General features: G+C 31.7%; 2 protein-coding genes across 2 annotated transcripts; both read left to right on the top strand.

Moving 5' to 3' along the window:
• Positions 1-8,214: 8,214 nt before the first annotated feature.
• On the top strand, positions 8,215-10,712 carry LOC107898863 (cytochrome P450 86B1). The gene is made up of 2 exons (XM_041111548.1): positions 8,215-9,762; positions 10,067-10,712. Exons 1-2 carry the CDS (start codon positions 8,524-8,526, stop codon positions 10,469-10,471), a joined length of 1,644 nt encoding a protein of 547 aa, XP_040967482.1. The 5' UTR covers positions 8,215-8,523; the 3' UTR covers positions 10,472-10,712.
• Positions 10,713-11,224: 512 nt separating this feature from the next.
• Positions 11,225-15,952, top strand: LOC121203636 (60S ribosomal protein L44). The gene is made up of 4 exons (XM_041111547.1): positions 11,225-11,418; positions 11,707-11,886; positions 15,597-15,671; positions 15,762-15,952. Exons 1-4 carry the CDS (start codon positions 11,416-11,418, stop codon positions 15,819-15,821), a joined length of 318 nt encoding a protein of 105 aa, XP_040967481.1. The 5' UTR covers positions 11,225-11,415; the 3' UTR covers positions 15,822-15,952.
• The last annotated feature ends 1,823 nt before the right edge of the window (positions 15,953-17,775 follow it).

The following is a 17,775-nucleotide window of genomic DNA, read 5'->3' as shown; positions in this document are numbered from 1 at the left end:
TTTTAGTAAGAATATAAAAAGAATATTATAACTTGTTAATATTTTAATATATAAAATATAAATTTTAAATATTTTTAAGCAATAAATATTAACTATTTATAAAATTTAATTAGAATATATAAACTATATTTTAAATATTTAAATATAACCATTAAATATTTGTAATTAGATATTAACACATTTGTATTATTTTAATTTTTTTATTCTTAATTAATGATTTTAACATATTTGCAATTAAGCATTAATACGAAAAAAGAAGGGAAAGTACAATGTTATTTGGAGAGGTGAAAAAGTAATTAAGCATCAAAAGTTCTTTTAGGAGAGGAAAAATTAAAAATTTTAGCTTTTCCTTTTCAGAAATATTTTTTTAAAATTGTTTTTGAAAAATAAAAAATTTCAGCAAAAAGTAACTTGTTTAGCACAACTCTTTTCTTCCAAAAGTGTTTTTGAAACTAAAACTACTTTTTTTAAGCACTACTAAACAATACTTTTTTTTAAGCACTACTAAACAAACTCTTAATATCATTGAGAGTTGGGGTTTTCTTTTAGTTTACCTTTGATTTTCCTTAAGATATTGGTTTTTTATTTTTTTTTCCTTTCAACTATACAAAAGAAAATCATTTTAACCTTTTTCTTTTTTCTTCGTTTCTTAATTTTTGAATTTGTGTTTTTTCTATCAAATTATTCAAATTTGGATGAAAAATTTGTTGCATTCACACTACAACATGTACGCCACCTCAGCAATTAATTAAAATTTGGGTAATCTACAAAAATAGTCACTTTTGTTTGCCTCATGTTACATTTTAGTCACTTATGTTATTTTTTTGTTACGAAGTGATCACTCTACCGTTAAGTTTCGTTATCTCTCTAACGGTAATTCTACGTGGCAGTCCAACTAGATTTTAGGTGCCAACTTGGATTTTAAATGGGATGAAAATAGATTTTTAATTAAAAAATTAATTAATTAAAATTTTTTTGGTGAGTAATTAATTAAAATTTTTAAACCTAAACCTTAACTAAAAGAATTGTTATCTCCTCTTCTTTATTTTTCTTCCGTCTCTTCTTTTGTTCAATGGTTTTTTTTCATTTGACTGGAAAAACTATTATTAAGATCAAAATAGTTGAAATCAAATTGACCACTTCATAAAGATGGATTCAATGGAGGGTTCAGGTATTTCTTTTGGTCAGCTATGATCGAGCATCAAGGTGTTCCTGCAGAAGACAAATGTAAGCTAAGATTAGCGACATTGCAAATTTTGTGCGGAAGAAAATTTGGTCAAGTAGCACCTTCAAATAAATAGCCCAGAGATGGTCATCAGTAATTATCATCTGTTGCTTCTCATCCCAAGTAAATCCATCATGGTCAAGTAGATATTTCATATCATTGAATTGTTTCCTCAAGTTCATAAAATTCATGTTCACAAACAATTTCAAAAAGTAGAATAAAATATCAAAAATTTTAATTTAGGGTTTTCATTAAACAATAAAAAATCTAATCTTTTATTTTTCAGTATTGAATAAAAGAGATAGAGAAATGCAAAGAAGACATATTTGAACCCTCCATTGAATCTTTATGAAGCAGTCAATTTGATTTCAACTATTTTAATTTTAATAATAGTTTTTCCAGTCAAATGGAAAAAAAAACTCATTGAACAAGAGAAGAGACGGAAGAAAAATTAAAAAGAGGAGATGAATAGTTTTTTTAGTTAAGGTTTAAGTTTAAAAATTTTAATTAATTAAATTTTTTAATTAAAAATCTATTTTTATCCCATTTAGTAATTCAAGTTGGCACCTAAAATCTAGTTGGACTACCACGTAGGATTACCGTTAGAGAGATAACAAAACTTAACGGAAAAGTAATCACTTCGTAACAAGATAATAACATAAATGACTAAAATATAACATTTCAAACATAAGTGGACTAAAATGTAACCTGAGGCAAATAAAAGTGACTATTTTTATAGATTACCCTTAAAATTTTGTAAAACTTTAAAAATTTTAAAAAATTAAAAATATATAAAAAAATTCAAATAAATTATAAAGTTTTTTTTTAATTATTCACCGATTAAATTATTTATAAATTATAAGCTTGATTATTAACTTTTGATCAAATTAAGGATTGATTCATTAAAGTAAAAAAAGAAAGAAAAAGAAAATCCAAGCTTCGAACTTGAAGAACTCAAGTGAACTCGATCGACGATCAGTTAAACAAAGAACAAGAAGAGGTGCTGGAAATCAACAAGCTTCACAAGAAGCTTCAAGCTAGAAAAATTTCTCAACACTTTTTCTTCTTTTAGCTTCAAATTTCATGATCTCGGTTGATTTATTTGGTCCCTAAGATTAATGGGTTTATTTTAGATTATAATTGAAATGTGTTTCTTTTGGCTCTCTGGGAATTTATTTTTTCACATAAAAAATTGATTTTTGAAGTGACTTTGTTCTTGCCTCTCTGGGTATTTATTATGAACAAGTCTGACGGCTAGCACCCCTCATCACCATCTACGACTGCAATAACCCTTTACCAATAATCTAACATTTTACCATACCCGAGCCCTTAAATCATGATCCTAACAACTATGGGGCAAAGCCAAGAATTATTTTAGGGGGCCGGTATTAAATTACAATTTTTTTGAAAGATCATAATGTAATTATATAATTTCATTATTTTAGAAGGGATTGAATAGATTTTTTTTCATATTTCAGAGATCAAAGTGAAATTTTACTATAATTAATTTGTTATTTTATTATTTCTAGAGGGATTGAATTGAAAATTTTCATTTTTAGGGAGGCCAATGCCACTGCCAACCACCCTAGCATAGCCTCTGCAACAACCCAAACAGAAATCAGAAGGTAGAAATCGAAAAATAAAAATGGAAGAACAAAGAAGCGGAAATTGAAAAGAAAAGCAGAGTTCCAGGTATCCTTCTGCAAATCTAGACGATGAGAAGGTGGCTGACGACAAGAGGAGACATATAATACGAAACCGAGTACATATGACGACGGATGGCAACAGATTGAGGCTTTGGAGTCGAAATCGTGCTTGGGGTTTCAAAGATTTTGATTTTTCCTAGGAGAAACCTCAATCGCTGGATGTATAGAGGGTGAGGAGAGCTTCATTTTGGTGGTGGTACTAATCGGAGACGGGCAATAGAAGTGAACAGCGACCGCCTGAGGAAAGCTTGACGGAGACTTTTTTGTTTTTGCTCAATTTTTAAACAAAAAAGAAGAAAATGAAAATGATTAATATAAGTTTTTGCCCATTTTAAAATTTTATTTAGTTCGTATATTAATGGAAAAAATGAAAATGATTAGTATAAGTTTTTATTATTTTTAATATATATATTTAAAATTTTTTACAAAATTTTAATTAATTGTTATGAATGTCACATCAATAAAATTAATCAACATTAATTTTCTCATTCAAATTTGAGCAGTTTTAACAAAGAGAGGAGATTGCATAAGATTACAATTTCGCTTTATTCCTATCCTTTTTCAATAGAAAATAATAAATTAGATTTTTCCTACTGGTTTTCAATTTTTTCTTTCCTAAAAAAATTCATCTGATTTGTCATTTTCCTATTAGAAAGGAATATGAATGAGATAAAATCACCAGAACAAACGAACAAATGATATCTTTTTCTATCACCAGAACGTTGAAAAATATGGAGAGGAAAAGAAGAAATTTGAGAGCAAAATCAACTCAGTGTGCGAGAGTATAAGTGTCAAGAATTCTTTAGCCTTTTATAGGCATTCAATATAGAGGAATTTTAGAAATTTTCACAAGATCTACCCTTAAAGGAGCCATTAAATAAGATAAGATAAATGTCCTTTTAAAAATAGATTTTGTATGTCTAGCTGAGGAAAAAATAATTTTCGTGTTGGGCTAAAATATCCACAAGCTTATTTTAAGCACAATATTTTGAGTCACTCACATCATACAAATGCACCCCAACCTTAACAAGTTTGGATCTCATATATATACACATCTCACACTTGGTATTTAATCAATGTGGGATCTAAGCTTTCATTTTCCTCAACAAATATTTCTAAGTAGCTTACTTTGAGTATTAATTTCTCATTCATCACTCAACCATCTTGAGCATATGATATACGTTATAAATGCCTCGTGGAGTAGAATATAAAACAAAAAATTTATGATTTAACTCTCTACATTTACTAATTGAAAATATGTCTCAAAGTTATCAAAAATTACAAATTTTTCAAACAATTAATAACATTTCAATAATTTTTTTCATGTTAATGATATATAATTTTAATAAACCTTTTACCCCATATCCAAATTCAAAATCTTAAACCTTAAATCCAAACTCCAAACAAATCTAAAATCAACCCAAATGAGGTAGAGAAGAAAACAAAGAATTTAAAGTTCAAAGAGAAAGATATTTTTCCTTAGACCCAATCAATGCTCATTGGGGTAGTGGACTAGCTTTGTTGGCGTGCTAGTTTGACCGGTGGCCAATTTGTTTGCCCTATAACCTTTTGTTTAGGGTACTTTATAAACAATAGTTGATTTTTTTTAATGTAGGTAAGAAAATAAAAAAGATTTATAAACACGAAAATCAAGTCTAAAATTTCATACCGATTAACTTGAAATCCATACAAATTTAGCACTGAACCAATAGCATGGCACATCCTTCCTACCAAGTAAATTATTCTTTGTAATGCTTGTGACCTTGTGGGCTTTAGCTTTATTGAGCTATAACCTACCTTGGTATTGGGCCCTATCCTGCTAGTATATAACATAAAGAAAAAGCTAATAAAGTTGGCCTTAAAAAAGGTTAAAACGTAGAAAACATAAAGCATATTAAAGCAGAATGCACCTAAAGAATGATATACATGAAATGGGTTCCATTTTACCATAATTAGGCTTTAGATATGAAGAATCTTCCTTGTGGCTTTCCTTTTCTCTAATTTTGGGCTGAGTTTTTGTTGGAACCCTTTTAAGAAGAAATAAAGTGAACCCAAAATATAACTTATTGACTATATGTAATTTAATGGCAAGTGATCTCATCTGAAACCAGCTGCACGATTATAGACTCTAGTTTTGGGGAATTTACATCTCTTAGAAAGAGTCATTATTAGACTAAAACAATGGGTTAAAGTTTGAGAAAGAATTAGCCAAATCCATTTTAGTTCCTCAAGCAAAAAGCATTGGGGTTTTGAGTTTAGGGATGATCTCCTAATGGGAACACATCAAATGGAGACCAAAGTAAAAAAGGATATTAGGCTTAGTTTGGATGGGCGGTGTGTTTACCTCCGGTGAGGTTAAAAACAGCGGTGGCGGTGAGATTAGTTACTGTAGCAGTGAGATTGGATACTGTAGCGGTGAGATTAGAAACAGCGGTGGAATGTGTGTTTGGATTCAAATGCAGCTGCAACGGTGAGGTAAAAATGAAAAATGACTATTAAGGACATCATATTAGAATTGATATATAATAGAAGTTTTTAAATTATTTTACTTATATAAAATTATTAAAATATGTGAATTTATAAATTCATTTAATAAAATATTAAAATGTATCTTTTAATATTTTATTATAAATATTTTAATAAATTATATAATCAATTTAAATTATTTATTAGATAAAAAAGACCCAAGAATGGAATGGTGCAACAGGCCAGGGTACTCTCCTTCCTTCCAGTGCCTCTTCTTATCGGAAACAGCACCGGCGATAGCAGATGGAACAATGAAGGAGTTTGGGGGATGAGGCTTGGACTTGGGCATGGGTTCTGGGCGTAGCAGAGCAGAGGAGAGCAGAGAAGAAGAGAAGGAAAAGGTCATTTTTGTCTGCTAAAAATACCCACTGCCCCGCTGGAGCAAATTGCTGCTGAAACCTCCAGCCAATTTTCAGCATATCAGCGTGGTTGGAATGCATTTTGACTGAACTGAAATGATGAACCAAACAGCATAGCAGTGAGATTGGCAGCAGTTATCTCCCCCAACTGCACCTCACTGGCAATAAAAGCTGAACCAAAGGAGGCCTTAGAGTTTGTGATTTGAGATGCTCAAATTAATTTAAAAAAATCCATGGAATAGAATGGCAAAAGATGAATTGAAGAGGATTTTAGTTTACCTTATCTTAGGCTGATTGAATCTTAGCTCGATTAGTATGGACATTGTTGCCAATACAGGAGGACGTGAGTTTGAGTGTTTTGAAATGCATTATCCTCCTATTTATGAGTTGGGGAGAGGCTATCAATAGTTTTAAGTGTTGTCTCAAAGAGAATAGATATTATCAAATATTATGAGTTTGTTAGATATTATCAGATCTTATGAGTTTGTTCTTATATTAGTGGTGAAGATAATAAGGGTTGGTATGTTACTAGACCTATTTAAAGGTTAGATTATTTGATTAAGTACAAAAAAGTTTATTTAAAATTTACAATTATATATTAAAAGAGTGTACATGCTATTGCCATATTGACAAAGAGAAATACCTTAAGCATTGGGCAGAAATGAAAAATTGATAATTCTAGATTCAATCCCTCACATTTTGTTGTTTATATGATTAAGTCTTACGTGAAGAATTTAGAATGTACAATTAGGTCCATGCTTCTAATTTATTTATTTATACTAAATTTAGACTAAAATAAGTTACATTTGCTCGGTATAATAAAATGTTACGACCTAAGACCTTCCTTCATGACGACGGTCCTTTCTTTTTTCTTCTTTCCATTGTAAAAATAGTTAATTTCAATTTTAGTCCTTTCATTATACTTCAATTTGAAATTAAATATATATACTTTACTTTTTAACATAATTTGGTCTCTATATTTTTATATCATCATTGATTAGCTCAAATATTTAGTGTTACGTGGTTATACATAATTTGAAAGTAAATTTTTAAATTCAGAAAATAGAAGGGTTAAATTCTTAAAAGTAAAAGTATGTACAAATTATTATTTATAAATGTGATAAATCAGTATGATGCGGAAGTCAATTTCAAATTTAATCCTTTGCAATACTTTTTTTTTATACATTAATAAACATTGCACTTATTAATATTCATATATAGTATTTAAATTTTAATATTTCGTACTTAAATCATCGTTAGGTCAAACCAAGTTTAGTAACAAATAATTTTATTTAACAAAACCCAATTTAAGCCATAAGGTCTCTAACATTTTCTTAATATTAATGGATTATTTTAAAAATATATTTTATAATAAATATATTTCATAACAATTTTAATTTTATTTCAAATCCACATATATGTATTCTTCAATTCTCCCTTACTAATGGTACATTTGGCTTCAACCTCGTTTATACTTTGAGGTTATGAGCAAATTTTAGGCTGCCTGCCTCCATTACCAGCTTTGGAAATTACTTGCCCTCACTTGTCTCGTATGATCAAATTAGTTATGAAAATGTACCATTTCCTTGAATCATTCCAAACTAATTTGAACTTAATTTTGTGTTTGTCCCGTGTATATATGCATTCGCAAATTAAATTTTATCTTTTCTATTTAAAAAATAGGTAAATTATTTCAAGTACATTAAAAAAGAGAGTAAATTAATCATTTTTGTTAAAAACTGGAGTGGTTGACGGAATAGTTAGATTTTGGCATATGACATGTCACGTATACCTCGACGTACAATGACTAATTTTTAACAAAAGAACTAATTTGTTCTTTGATGTAACGTGCAAAAACCGGCTTATTCATTTATTAAATAAAGAGGATAAAATACAATTTAACTCTTAGTACAAAAGAGTTTCATAACATTTTTACCCATGTACTTGATATCATGTGTATTACGTGTGAATGATAATTGTTTATAAACATTCTGAAAACACCCAAAATAATGTAAATTAGGAGTTGAAAAAAATTAGTGAATAAAAAATTGAGATAGAAAAAATGGTTATGAGGTAGGTAGTTTGCCAAGTGGAGTGATATAAAGTTAGGCGTAGGTGGTAAGTAATCATACAAGATTATGGGTGCCACACAAACTAATTTTAATTTAATTTCTATCAGTTAAGCTAATCTTACAATTCTTAAACAAAAAGAATTTAGTCAACCAGCAATAAAGCAACCTTAAAACCAAAAACAAAACAACAAGAAATTGATAAAAGCAAACAGTTGCACTTAGGTTACCCGTCGCCACCCACTTTTTCATCCCACATCGCCAAAAAGACAGTGTAAATGCCTCTATTCCTAGAAACTTAACTTCCACACTCAAAAACAAATGCCCATTTTTCACACATTCTCATCTGTGTTTGCCAAATATTCCTTAAGTGAGTGAAATTTCCCCGACAGCCCACAATTTATATGTCTTGAAACTCTCATTTCTAAGAAATTGGGTTTTAAGGCAGCTAAAGGGTGTAAGCATTTACACATACAAAAAATCAGCTCACCAAATCGAACCAATTGGGCCAAACCATGCACGCCAAGAAACGCCTTGGCTTATGCCTTATAATACTTTGCAACTAACACAGTCTCCAATACAAAATTAGTTCATATTCCATTCCGTTGTGTTTCTTTTTTTTTTCTCATCCCTAAAGCATGAACAACGTTACCACTACTATGAGTTCCGATGAAGGTGTCGTCGGGAACTTTGTTTCCCGGCGGTTGTTTTTCTTACAATATCTCCATGTTTTGGAGTTTGTTGTTGCTGTTTTGGTCTTTGTTGTTATCAATTCGTTGAGGCAAAGACGACGTTATGGACTGCCTGTATGGCCATTTCTCGGCATGGTACCGTCGTTGGTGTCCGGTCTTCGGTCCGATTTGTACGAGTGGATTTCGGACATACTTTGTGAACAAAATGGGACGTTCAGGTTCAAAGGTCCATGGTTTAGTAGTCTCAATTGTGTGGTTACGGCTGATCCTAGGAACCTTGAGCATCTTCTTAAGTCCAAATTCTCTGTTTTCCCTAAAGGGCCTTATTTTCGTGACACCGTTCGAGATCTTCTCGGTGACGGGATATTCAACGCCGACGACGAGACGTGGCAACGTCAAAGGAAAACGGCGAGCATCGAGTTCCATTCGGCGAAGTTTCGGCAATTAACGACCGAGTCATTGTTGGAACTCGTCCATGCAAGGCTATTGCCCGTGTTGGAAAATGCAGTGAACCAATCAATCTCCATTGATCTTCAAGATGTTCTTTTGAGATTAACGTTCGATAACGTTTGCATGACCGCCTTCGGCGTCGACCCCGGGTGTCTCCGTCTCGGATTACCGGAAATACCGTTCGCCAAAGCGTTCGAAGACGCGACCGAGGCGACGTTGCTGCGGTTTGTCACCCCAACATGCGTATGGAAAACCATGAGATGCCTTGATTTAGGCACTGAAAAGAAGCTGAAAAAGTCGATAAAGGGCGTGGATGAATTCGCTGAAGAAGTTATTAGGACAAGGAAAAAGGAACTGTCATTACAAACCGAAGACAAAAAGCAGAGATCAGATTTGTTAACAGTGTTTATGAGATTGAAAGATGAACAAGGGAAGCCATTTTCCGACAAGTTCCTGCGTGATATTTGTGTTAACTTTATACTTGCCGGAAGAGATACGTCTTCAGTGGCGTTGAGCTGGTTTTTCTGGTTGCTTGAAAAGAACCCCGTGGTGGAGCAGAAAATTCTTGCAGAGATATGTAAGATTGTTAATGAAAGAGACGATATGAAAAACGGCGCCGATTTGAAGAGTCCATTGATATTTAGACCAGAGGAGATCAAGAAGATGGATTATTTACAAGCTTCATTATCAGAGGCTCTAAGATTGTACCCTTCTGTCCCTGTGGATCACAAGGAGGTAATTCATTTTCTTTTTGTTCAATTTAGTCCAGGTAAAGGGATTCAATTCCAAAAGTCCGAAAAGTATAGGGACTTGGGGCAAAATTAGACCTTTCATATAAAGGATAGATAATTAGAAAGGGTTTTTGCAAGATTTTGGTTCAACGAACCACACAATATGGTTAAGAAGCACATCCTAGGAGGGTGTTGTTAAAAGTTGATGACCTAAGATTTAGGTGAAGACCCGAAGTTTGAAATTTAATCAATTGGTCAACACTTCACGGACCATTTGCTCATTTTTTATTTTTATTTTTCCTTTTCAGGTTGTTGAAGATGATACATTTCCAGATGGAACATTGCTGAAGAAAGGGACAAAAGTTATTTATGCAATCTATGCAATGGGGAGAATGGAAGCCATATGGGGAAAAGACTGTAGGGAATATAAACCGGAGAGATGGCTACGAGACGGCCGGTACATGAGCGAATCGGCTTACAAATTCACCGCCTTCAACGGCGGTCCACGGCTGTGTTTAGGGAAAGATTTTGCTTATTATCAAATGAAGTTCGTGGCGGCCTCGATCTTGTATCGGTATCGGGTGGAGGTGGTAAAAGGTCATGTGGTTGTACCAAAGCTTGCCTTGACAATGTACATGAAGCATGGGCTCAAAGTGAACTTAATCAAGCGCCATGAATCAGAGCTTCAAGTTTACCTAAAGAACAATGTTTGATGAGATGTCTTGGATTTAAACCTTATGTTAATAGTTATGTTTTCCTTATTTTCATTCACATGGTATTGGACCATATTGATGAAGTAAGAACAAAAGAGAGAAAAGATTTGTATCATTTAGAGTGGCATTTGGATATGTTTAGGATGATAGAATAATGGGTTTTGCTTTCTTTTTTTAATTTGGATGTTTTATCATTTGGTTATTATTGATCTATGTTAATAAAGCTATTGTTTGAATCTTATGCAATGTCTAACCTCTTATTATGTTAGATTTATATTTCATCAAACACCCTTTAACTATCATTATATTTTAATTTGGCTCATAAATTTTAAAATTTTCTAAATTGAGTATTCAAAGTATTAGTATTGTATCAATCAAATCTTTGTTAGTCTAACCGTTAATGTAGATGTTAAATGCCAGTTCGAATCTAATGAGAAGTACACTAAAAATATGTTCACCAAGTTATAGAGGCACATGATGAATAAATTGGATCTAGCGTGTTAAAATAATATCGATAAAATTTGGGTTAACTATTTTTTTAACGCATTAAATTCAAGTTGTTCACAATTTAATCCACACATTTTAAATGTGTTCTATGTCAGATTTGATCTGCCATACCCAAATTAAAGAGTAGACTAACGAAAGTACCTAATTAATCCGATACCGACACTTTAAGAATTCAATTAAAATGTTTTAAATCATAGTTTAACCTTTGTATAAAATAATGGAGAGAGACAAATAAAAAAAAGGAAAATGGGCCGTGGAAGGAGGTTTAGGGTTGGATATGGCGATGATCCATTTTAAGCTTAAAAACCCACCCAACCAAAAACCCAAAAGCCGAGAAAGCCACTAAAAACCCTAGAGTCGATAATTACTGGTTTAGATTGTTGGAGTGGCCGCCTCCTAATTTACAGTTCTCAGGTTCTCTCGATTCAGCCGTAGCCATGGTATCTCTTTCTCTTCTTTGTTTGGTTTCATTCATCCATTTTGGGTCTTTTTTTTCCCCTAAAAATTGTTTGTGAAATGGAAATAATCAATCGAATAAGTTGTTAAGATTGTGGGATTCATTGGACAGTACTGGGATTGTTGATTTGGGGATACTTTTTTTTCTTTTTCCATAAATTTATGGGGAAATTGCTGTGGTTGAATTTTAATCTAGGTATTCATTTGAGGAAATGGTGCTAAATTTTGGTACTTTTGATTATGTTTTGATTGTAATTGTGTTGGTGTTGCAGGTGAACGTACCGAAGACCAAGAAGACTTATTGCAAGAGCAAGGAGTGCAGGAAGCACACATTGCACAAGGTTACACAGTATAAGAAGGGTAAGGATAGTTTGGCTGCTCAAGGGAAACGCCGTTATGATCGCAAACAATCCGGTTACGGTGGTCAGACCAAACCAGTGTTCCACAAGAAGGTGACTTTTTTAACCCTTGGATGAATACGAGTTATATGTCAAAAAAATTAAGAATCCTGTCCTGTATGATACTAGTTTGTAATGGATCTTTCAACCTGGGATGAATATGAGTTATACGTCTAAAACATTAAGAGCACGTTTGGTTCGCTGTATTGGATTAGAGGTGTATTGGATTGGATTAGAGGTGTAATGGAATAGAGGTGTAATAGCAAATCAACTGTTTGGTTGAATGTAATGGAATAGAAGGCGTAATAGTAAAACTGTGTTTGGTTGAATGTAATAGAGGTGTAATAGCATAATGGAGAAAACTAAAATGACCAGAATACCCTTAGCATAAATTTGTTTTGGTAAATGATTATTGTTATTGTTATTTAAATTTTAATAAGATTATTTATTATCAAAAATAAATAATTTAATCATATTTAAACATAATTATTATTTAATATATTTTAATTAAAATATATAATTTAATAAAATGGTTAATAATTAGCAGAAATTTATTTTGGTAAATTATTTTATTTAAATTTTAATAAGATTAATATCAATAATAAATAATTTAATCATATTTAAACATAATTATTATTAAATATATTTTAATTAAAATATATAATTTAATAAAATTCTTAATAATTGATATTCTTATATGAATTTACTCAAACCATAATATATGATATTGTAAAATATAAATTAACATAATTATTATTATTCAAACCATAATATATGATACTGTAAAATATAAACCAGTACGAGAACACACCCTAAAACCATCGGTGTGAGTATATATAAATAACATTAGAAAGCAGCAAATACAGGAACCATCACAAGTGGATGTGCATTGTGCATAGTGCAGAGACTGGAAACAATGACTAACAGTCTAAAACAATCAACTACAATGTTGTCTGTTGTATTGAGACAGTATTGGAGTTATCTAACATAAGACTCGATTATTGCGAAGTAAAATCTTACAAGCTGCTTAAAGAACCAATTTCATGAAGAAATACGGGATTATGAACCCAAAGTACATCAAAGATTTGATATGTGCCCTCAACTATACAAAATTTAACAATTAAGTGCCCACAATAGACATGGATACTTCCTCGAGCTCTTTTAAGTAAGGAACAACGTATTTCTCTCTGAACTTCTTGTCAGGCATCTTATAAATTGTAGTCATGCTAACTTTCCTTCTTAGCGAATTCTTACTTTCCAGAGTCTCAATAACCAGTAACCGAGGCTTCAGCCTACGCTCAAGGCTGCAAATAAGCACCATTGGGTGGCTTATTATAAATGAAATACCTACATTCGTTCTATTAAGCAAAAAGTCAGTGACTTGCTTAATCTTCCTTTCAGATACAGCAAACACCTGTGGTGTCCTCCTAAAAGTAGACATGATATCATCTTCAGAGAAACCCAATTTCCTAAAAAGCTTCAATTTGAGTTCCCAATTCTCTTCACTTATTGAACTCAACATCCTAATAGCAGCAAGAAACATATTTGACTTCCTATCGAACCCCAAGGCATCCGCCCTTTCAACAAACTGCTTAATGCTCTCAGGTTTAAGCAAGAAAAATCTAGGAAAGCTGAACACATATGAAACAATTTGCGATGAACAAATCCCGCAATTTCTCAAGAACTCTATATTAGGCATCATAGTCTTTTGCAAATCAGATTTGAGAAACCAAGCAGAAGTTTTCAATAACTTAACAACATCATCATTCGATCCTAAAACAGTCTTTAAATCGGAAATAGAAGGTGCAATCCTATCATCCACGCTTCTAGTCAAAATCCAGGGATCACTAGCTACAATATCAGCAACATCATGTGTTGAAAATCCTAAATCCTGGAAAATCTTGAACTTGGGTTTAATGGTTTTCTCAAGACTAGAATATAGAAGGTTAGGCTTTCTTTTGACCACTGCTTCAATATGGGATTTAGAGAAACCGCTTTCTTTCAAGAAGGAAATTATAGTATCACACTTACGAGGATCCTTCACATAGGTTAGGGAAGATGCAGTCTTGACGGCAAGTTCAGGGGAAAAGCTGTGTTTCTCAACCAAAAATGGAGTTAGACCTGGGTCAACTCTGGAGTTAGCCGAGGCCCTTGTTGGTACCGGAAACCGGAGGTCACAGACCAGAACAATACTAAACAGCTAAATTTCTGAGCCTTCAAATAATGAAGAACAAGTTCCTTAGAAATAGACCAATGACTCCTTTAAGTACCAATCTAATAAACTTCACCAACTTTCAAGAATTCATGGATCAACAAAATTAAATTAACATCCATATCTACAGTTAGTCAAAAAGTTGGTCGTTAAATTACCAGAACCGCCGGATCCCGCAACGATAGCCTGCATGTAGCGTTCAGGCAATTCCCCAGCCACTCCAATGAGCCCACCTTGAACAAGCGCATCGCCTATACCCGCCAGAGCGAGAAGACCGACCGTGACGTAGAATTTGTCATACAATCCGACCTGACCCTTAATATAAACCGCATCCATAACAGGCACGACGAGCAGGGAAACCACGAAAATGCCCAAACCAACATTGATCCGCATGTAAGCTTTACTCTTGTGAGCATAAAATACAATGACCAAGAGGCAAGCGAGGCCGACGACCATGTAAACGACGGCGAAAACACGGTGGACGGAAGCTTCCGAGTAGAGGTAGGAAAAGTAATCGACGGCAGTGATGAAGCTATTCCATGGGAGGAGAAAGCCAACGCCCAAAGTGAAGTAGATGATGTAGCCCAAATTGAATTTATCTTCTGGTTATAGGAATGTGCGGAGGAGGAGGGCAGATTCAGAGTCGGGTTTCGGGCCTCCGCCGATTGCGGATGCATTGGGGAAACCATTTCTGTTTTTGTTTGGTTTTGTTTTGTTTTTTTCCACCAAAATGCAATTGGGAGGAGAAATTATGAGGATAGAAGAGGAGAGGGTCGGGTAGGGAGGGAGGGTAAAACAGAGAGTTGGGGAGGGAAGCCAGACGTAATACCTATTACTCGATTTGGGAAGGGATTAGAAAAGCAGGGAATTTGGGGATTAGGTCGGGATTGTATTACGCCCGTAATACCTATTACAGCGAACCAAACGCCGGATTAGGGGCGTAATGTAATAGGCGCGTAATCGGTCAGTAATGGATTACCTAATACATTGAACCAAACACAGCGTAAGAGTCATGTCCTGTATGATACTAGTTTGTAATGGATCTTTTAACCCTTGGATGAATACGAGTTATATGTTGAAAAACATTAAGAATCCTGATCTGTATGATACTAGTTCGTAATGGATCTTTTAACCCTCAGATGAATGCTAGTTATATGTCAAAAACATTAAGAATCCTGTCCTGTATTATACTAGTTTGTAATACTTCTTTTAACCCTTGGATGAATATATGTCAAAGAACGTCAAGAATTCTGTCCTGTATGCTACTTGTTTGTAATGGATGTTTAGATAATTATTTTGTCATTTTGATTATTGCTATCCTATGTAACCTGGTCTAAGAGGGGTAAGACTTGAGAGTAGGATTATATCAGTATGTGTCTGATGTGAGTATGTTCATCTTTTTAATTATTTCCATAATTACGAGTTATCATACTCTAGACTTATGTGATAGATAAGTTGCCAGACACGGGTATTTTAAGAAAAATGAAGAGTTCAGTCTAAGCTAACATGGTTGCTATTTCTTGGGACTCAAAACATTGTATTATGTAATTAGGCAAAAACCACCAAGAAGATTGTGCTGAGGCTGCAATGCCAGGGTTGCAAGCATGTGTCGCAGCATCCAATCAAGGTTGGTGCACGAACACTACCGTGTTTTTTTTTTTTTGTGATGCTGTAATTCATGAGCTAAAAAAATATTTTGGTGGGTTGATTTTTGCAGAGGTGCAAGCACTTTGAGATTGGTGGAGACAAGAAAGGGAAGGGAACATCTCTTTTCTAAATGTGGTGTTCTTGTTCTTTTGTTTTTGTTGGTTTTGAGTTCAATGCTAGTATGGAATTTTTGTCCAAGTTTTGATTTTTAATATTCTCATTTTATAAAAACATTATTGTGAAATTCACATTTTATTGTTATGCGTCAAGTGTTCTTATCTTATTATTTTAAATTCACATCCTTAAAATGGATGATATATAAATTTAAATTATAATAAAATTTAGACATATAAATACACCAGATTAAAAGTACTACATGAATGCACATCATTAATATTTTATCGTTTTTATCAGAAGTTTTAGTTGAATGTTAAATTTAACGTCTTATTAATGCAACTAATATAGGATCAAATACCATTATGCATAATTTTTATTGTTTTTGAAATAAAAAGATTTAAATATCTTGAATAATATAATTTATTTTAAATAGGTAATAACATTAAAGTATTTTTTTTAAATGAATTGGTACTTAATTAATTAGTGATCTTAATTTAATCAAAAATTTAAATAATGATATAGATAATGCAAAAATTAATTGGTTTTAGAAAATTAATGTAAGAACTAACATATACACTCAATCAGATTTAAGGTGATGTTTGATAAATTAATGTGATTAAATATTTAGATAATTCGATTAATGTAAATTTTAAATTATGAAAAAAAATATTTTTTGAAAATATTTCATTTTTATTTGAACAAAATTAAATAAATCTTAAGGGTTAATATGTAGTTTGCCCCTTGAATTTATCCAAAAGTACTTACTTGGTACATAGAACTTTTTTGGACCTAGTTGGTATATGAATTTGTATTTTCTTATCTAGGTTGATATCTCCACACTAATACTGTTATTTTATGCTAACGTGGTACTGATAACCAATTCAGTTGTGACATGTAGTAGTCTCTCGGTATGCCAAGTGACAGACATAAATTAAAAAAAAACTTTATAATACATAAATTAATAAAAAAGTAGAATTTTTTTCCATATCAAGAATGAACTTGGACATATGATTGTCCAATTACATTTGATTTTGAACACCCATTTGTCTAGATTAGTTCTAAATGTGCTTTTTAGTAATATTATTATTGTTTTGAAATTATATATAAATTAATAAAAATACAAAAAAAAAAGTTTTTACTTCAAGAATGATAAATTCAAATGCATTTGGAAAACCATTCATCTAGATTCATTATAGATGTACTTTTTAATGTTATATATAGTTACAACTTTATAAAATTTTAGTTCTTTTGTATATTTATATACATGTTTATAAATTTTTAATTTTTTATTAATGTTTATTATACATTATAGATTTATACATAATTTTCAAAACATTATAGGCTCTCACACTATATTGTATATATTTTTATATATTTTTAAAATAATAACAATTAAAATTATTAAAAAATACATCTAAAATGAAGTTGGACAAATAATTATGATTCAGATATATTTGAAAAACTATTTATCCATGTTCATTTTTTTATTAAAAAGAATTATACTTTTTTGACTAATTTATATATATATATATTTTTAAATTAATTTTTTTATTTGTATTTATCTCATGACATACAAATTAGAGACTGTCATATGCCACTATTGAATTAACTATTATACTATATTAATATAAACTAATGATGTTGGTACAAATATACCATTTTAGATAATAAAATATAAATTCAACTAAATAATTAAATCTTTGTTGCATGTTAGTATGGTGACCACCTGCACCATGTGCCTATTCAATTAAAACGTACCAAGTCACCACCGACCTTGTCTATTCATTTAAATTATTTATTAATTACGAAAATATTTTTTTGTGTTTGATTTAAATAGTTAATGTCTTCCGGGAAATTGGATTAAGATTTTTAATAATATTTACAATAATTATGTTAAATAAAAATATAATTATTAAATAATTATATTTAGACCGAACAATTAAAACATTATAATAAATTATATGAAA

Source organism: Gossypium hirsutum, chromosome A04 (assembly GCF_007990345.1).
Source record: "Gossypium hirsutum isolate 1008001.06 chromosome A04, Gossypium_hirsutum_v2.1, whole genome shotgun sequence".
Taxonomy (NCBI): Eukaryota; Viridiplantae; Streptophyta; class Magnoliopsida; order Malvales; family Malvaceae; genus Gossypium; species Gossypium hirsutum.
The sequence above is the reverse complement of the archived record's forward strand: the minus strand, read 5'-3'. Positions and strand labels throughout refer to the sequence as shown.